This window comes from Hesperophylax consimilis, chromosome 3, assembly GCF_061612785.1.
Source record: "Hesperophylax consimilis isolate HC1 chromosome 3, BYU_Hcon_1.0, whole genome shotgun sequence".
NCBI lineage: Eukaryota > Metazoa > Arthropoda > Insecta > Trichoptera > Limnephilidae > Hesperophylax > Hesperophylax consimilis.
Genome location: NC_142838.1, coordinates 40,804,250 through 40,810,084, shown reverse-complemented (window position 1 = coordinate 40,810,084; position 5,835 = coordinate 40,804,250). Strand labels below are relative to the sequence as shown.

The 5,835-nt window shown below is 35.3% G+C and overlaps 1 protein-coding gene across 1 annotated transcript; it reads left to right on the top strand.

Moving 5' to 3' along the window:
* The first annotated feature begins 1,880 nt into the window (after positions 1–1,880).
* Ak2 (Adenylate kinase 2) lies at positions 1,881–5,466 on the top strand. Its single transcript, XM_089650698.1, has 3 exons — positions 1,881–2,111; positions 2,447–2,683; positions 4,162–5,466. Exons 1-3 carry the CDS (start codon positions 2,013–2,015, stop codon positions 4,543–4,545), a joined length of 720 nt encoding a protein of 239 aa, XP_089506824.1. The 5' UTR covers positions 1,881–2,012; the 3' UTR covers positions 4,546–5,466.
* Positions 5,467–5,835: the final 369 nt, after the last annotated feature.

Below are 5,835 nucleotides of genomic sequence, written 5' to 3'. Positions count from 1 at the left end.
GCGGTAGGTACTAGACGTACTAGAATATTAAACTTACCAAAAAAAGAGGCAATCTCAGAGAAAATTGCTCGGAATGACTCTTATTAATTTTTTAAGACATAAGAGAGAAATTTACGTAAAACGGCTAATGAACTATTATTTTATCATTTATACGAAACAGTTGGAGATTCCTACATACATAAAAGATTGTTAAAAAAACAATAAAAGTCACTATGTTATTTTAAACAACTCATGTATTTTAAGTAATTCACCCACTAATTATCCAACCAAACAATAAACAAAAGCTCAAATAGAAAAAAAGATAGAAAGCAACAAGACTCCACAGCCTGACACTGAATGTTATGACAAAATGTTTTATTAAAAAGAATTGTGAACACAGAAATTTGCCATTTTAACCTCACCTTTTTTAATGAAATGAAATGAGACCGTCAGGTAAATGATAAACGTATAGATATTTATGTTTACTTTAAATATATATATTTTTTAGTATTGAACGGGTTTCAAAAGTACATAGTGAAAGAATCATTATATTTTTTGACCGTGGACCTAAAAAGCCATGAACAGAGCATTAGTACGACTTTGTATGAATGGTAATGAAGCCAAATCTAAGGTGAGGGGAAATCGTCTGGCAGCCAACTTGTACGACAAACTTTTGAAATGATTTTTATGAAAATTGATATTATTAGTGACGACTTTTTTTCGTATTTGATGAGACAGGGAATGGGATGTGATTAAAAAAAATTAGATAGGTTTTGACATTTTTCATGCATCTTCCACCTCACACCGCTTCTTCAAATTGTTTTCGAATACAACGGTTTAGACGTTTCAATTTCAGTTGATTAACTTGACACATAAAATATAGACAAGTATGAGGTAGGCGACACATTACGCTATACGCATCATGGCTTGGCCTATTTCAGCATATCGCTAGCGATACACTACCGATGGGAATGTATGGGGAGCGATATTCTGAAATAGGCCAAGCCACGAAAATATAGCGCGCTTATAGCGTGGTCTGTCACAGGCACGAACCTTCTGTCAACAAAGTTGATCAAGTTTTTGTTAGTAAACTTGTCGTTCAATAAAATCTGATCAATTAAAGTTGAAACGTCTCTACTGCTAATAGTTCCGTCGGGCTTATTAAATCCATGATTTTGACCTTGAGTGTTTATGGTTCCGTCGAAGTTTGACAAGGTAATGAAATCTTGTCTATGTTGACATTGTAGAAGAGAGTGGTTCAGAGTTGTATATTTCAGTGTTGCCAACGAAGGCGATTTATCGCCATTTAGGCGATAAATGGCCTTCTTATTGATAAATCGCCTCCTTTTCTAAAAAATCTAAAAGGCGACTGGTCGCCGATTAGGCTACCTCAGAGACAAGTTATTTAAATCAGCCAAATTACAAATAATAAATAATTGAAATGAAATTTTTTAATTTCAACGGAAAAATGTGAGGAATTTTTCGAAATGGAATTCCGTAGCCACCCCCCCCATGGATTTCAAAATTGTTGTGGGGAATCACATAATGGTTTTGGCTGTGCGGAATTTTTTTTCAGCGAAGTTCTGTAAACCCCCCCCCCCTCCCCATGGATTTGATTTGAAATATTTTGTGGGGAGTACTCATTTTGAATCATTTTTGTGGGGAATTATGTTTTACAGAAATTCTCTAACAACCCCCCTCCCCCTCCCATGGATTTCGAATAATAAAAGGGGGAATCAAGCTCACGTAGAATATTTGTGGGGAATATGTGGGCAGCATTTATGCGAGTTCATTAGAATTACTGCAACTGAAATTCGGCTACATTAGGCTACTAAATGTTTGAAAAACGGCGACATTAGGCCAAGATCCGTTGGCAACACTGGTATATTTATGACGTTGAATCTGTGGGTGAGTTTGGTCAAGTTATATGTACTTTCGTACCTTGCTCTCTAAACTAATTTATCTTCTAGAAGCGGCTTCGCCTTTCAAATAATTTTAATAAATTAGAGCAGTGTTACATTACTTTTAGAAAAATGCCGCCAGCAACTAATTTAAAAGAACCAACTGGAAAAGGGGTATATGGCATCAATGCCATCCTACTTGGTCCCCCAGGATCTGGAAAGGGAACTCAGGTAATCTAATTTATTATTTTCAGGTTAAACTGCATAATAATTTCAATGTTTTACGTAATTTCATCACTGGGAATGTTTCCACATGTGTCTGAATAAGGTTTACAGCTATATTTGCTTAAATGGAAAAGTATTTAAGTTATGCTACGTAACATAATCTGTTTATTAAAATACAAAACATCGAAGAATGAAAAAAAAGTTCTAAATATGTTCGCTGTGTGTGAATCAAGTTGTGTAACTATATTATTATTGATTTCGTGATGTTAGTAATCTTATCAGAAATAAATTATTATAAATTTATTATTTGAATCAGGATTTTTATGTGATTTATTTTTCAGGCCCCTCTTCTCAAAGAAAAGTTTTGCGTATGTCATCTGTCCACGGGGGACATGCTCCGTGCAGAGATATCCTCAGGGTCAGAACTTGGCAGCCGCCTGAAGAAGGTGTTAGACGAAGGGAAGTTGGTCAGCGATGATCTGGTTGTGAACATGATTGATAACAATCTGGACAAACCAGAATGCAAGAATGGCTTCCTTTTGGATGGTTTCCCCCGAACCGTACCACAGGCAGAGAGGGTTAGTTTTAATTGACTATTAATGAGCCTGTGACAGACCACACTAAATTTGCGTGGCTTGGCATATCGCTCGCCATACATTCCTATTTGTAGTGTATGGCGAGCAATACGCTGAAATAGGCCAAGCCATGATGCCTGTAGCAGTGGTGGTCGGTGGGTCTTTTTGTAGAAGGGATACTGGAGATCAAATGTTTATACTCGTACTTACTACGTACTTGATATCAAATATGTACATCTAGACGATAGCCCACGAACAAGATACAATTAGGTACCGTCTAAAATTATCTCCATAAATCCATTAAGCTCCATAACTCAATATTTCCAGTATCCAGAATAAGTTTTTTTTCCGCAAATGGCCGAGACACAAAACTTTTTCGCATTAATGATGCAATTATACAACCACACAATTCACTATTATCATTTAGAACACGTTGGCGAAGTATTCATCTTATTCTTTTCATTTTTATTTATTTAAATTATGATTAAAAAGTAAATCTCAGGTTAATAATAATATTCAATAAGAATTCGACTCAAATTCAAGCTCAAAGCAGCGCGCGCATACAATCCAATGGATTAGTAATAAAGTATTGTGCATTATACATATGAGCATTAAAGACAGTTTTTGTACCTTGGATGCTGTCATTAATATCGTATAAAGTTGATGAAGATATTAGCTTACGTGTCTTATGCGCGGAAAGAACGTTCATTCTAGCATTCTTGGATACGGTTTACAGATCGCTTCCACTTCGCAGTGTGTTTTACGCGTTTCACAGTATTTGAGAATGTATGTGTATTTAGACTCTCCAGCGCTCTTTGTATCGTGTCGTTCGTTGTGCGTGCACAGAAACGGGACGATAATATGCACGATGTCTTATAATAATAATATTTGTATGATTTTTTACAGCGACGTTTTTGTAAAAAAACCACATTAGTCGCTGTAGAAATATTAAAATATTTAAATTGCAGTATTGTTGTTTACGGCTAGAACACGTTTGGTTAGAAGTCCAAATCTTTTTACTCTAAAATGCAAGGGATGCGGAGCATCAAGCTATTCCACAGGTTCTCAAACTTATTTCGATCGACTTAAATCTAGAGCCCCCTCTATTTTTTAACTTACCTTTTTACATTACCATCTTTTGCATATATTGAAAAAAGTTATTGCAATATAATTTTTAAACATGCATTATTACATGAGTAGGATAGATAAGGTGACCCATATCCTAGGCAAATAAGGCACATTGGCGATGACGGATTTGTAGGATTTTCATTTAATGTTTCCAGAAACTAAAATTCATACTTCTCACTATTATCTAACTACAAATTGTTTATGACTGCCGTGGTAACTAAAAACACAGTGTTTTTAATTACCACCGCAGATGTCCATATTTTCTGTATATGTCCCGATTTTTCTTCCAAAGTAAATTATTGTAATAAAAAAATGTACTAACCCTAAAATTGAACATTTTCTTCCTATTTCAGCTTGATGAACTATTAGAAAAGCGCAAGACAAACTTGGACGCCGTCATAGAATTTGGCATCAACGACGCGCTGCTGGTCCGACGTATCACCGGCCGCCTCATTCACCAGCCCAGCGGCCGGAGTTACCACGAGGAGTTCGCCCCGCCCCTTAAGCCCATGACAGACGACATCACCGGCCAGCCCCTGGTAAAGCGTTCTGACGATAATGCCGAAGCCCTGAAGAAGAGACTGGAGGCGTACCACACCCAGACCAGGCCTTTGGTAGACTACTATGCAGTGAAAGGACTCCACTACAGAGTGGATGCTTCCCGACCGTCTCAGGAGGTCTTTAGCAGGATCGACAGCATCTTCATGAGGCACAGCGCGGCCCGCATGGGCTGGTAAATAGTTAACACATAAAATCATTCTGTAAATATTTCATAGCAAAAATATTTTAGTCTAAATATTTGTTTTTCAGGAGATTTTTTTATCGCGGCGCGTTATGTTGTATAATTTGAATAATTCGTTTGTTTGAAAAGACATGTAAATAATAAAATGCTATGTCATATTGAATCCAGTTAATTCAAACATCGTTTTTATTGTAGCCTAACCTAACCAAATTACATTATGGTCCTGCCATTGAGAACTCCGCTGTTACCTCTCTTTATCATTATACACGGTGTCCGGAAACTCGTAGTACAAGCGGGAAACTGGAGAATCTACACCACATGGGGAACCCAAATAAACATAAAGTTTTTTGATTTGAGCATTTTCACAAAAAAACCAAAAAAAAATATTTTTCGGCTATTTTAGGGTTAAAGTTTTTTCTGGTGTTTAGGGTTGAACAACAGATGTTTTAACCCTGCAGAGCAGAAATATTTTATGATTACACCGGATTAAATGAAGGGTGATTTCAAAATAATGCTTCAAATCCGAGTTTCTTCATTTGTTTTACTTTCAAATAGTTTTAATTAGTTGGGTACTTTGATCTTCAGTAATAATTTATAAGAATTTGATTAAAAAAAAAAAAAAAAAAAAATCAACTTCTAACTCGATTTACTCGATAACGAAAGCTCAAATAAAAAAAAAATATACTACAAAATCGACTCCAAATGTGATGTAGATTCACCAGTTTCCCGCTTGTACTACGAGTTTCCGGACACCCTGTATATACAAGGGTATATAGAGGAGGTTACAACGAAGCTATTGTGAGAATGACTTAAAAAGGTATCTTAAAACGAACTGCATGAAATAATAACAAAATATGGATTAACTTGATTCATTTTACTTCTCATTAATGTGATTACAATTAAAATGAAAATTACAAAGGTCATGTTGATTACTTATTATCTAATCTATAATCTCCAATTTCAGGGAAAAAAACGTATGTATAATTTTTTGAAGTGTAAAATAATGTTGATTGTTTGATAATATGCAAATAATACAGAACAATCAATCTTATAAAGAGTAGTCCATAGTCTTGAAGATGGGACACTAAGGACGGGTTGTTTCGAAGAATTTGAACAATTCATCAAATTTCAACGTACGTTTACGGGTTCTGTGAAAGTCTTATTGAAATTCTGTTATTATATCATTATAGGCTAGTTGCTTGACAGAACTGAAATAAAAACAGAACTTAAAAATATCTTTCACAGAACTTGAAAATTAACTTTGAAATTTGAAGAATTGTTCAAG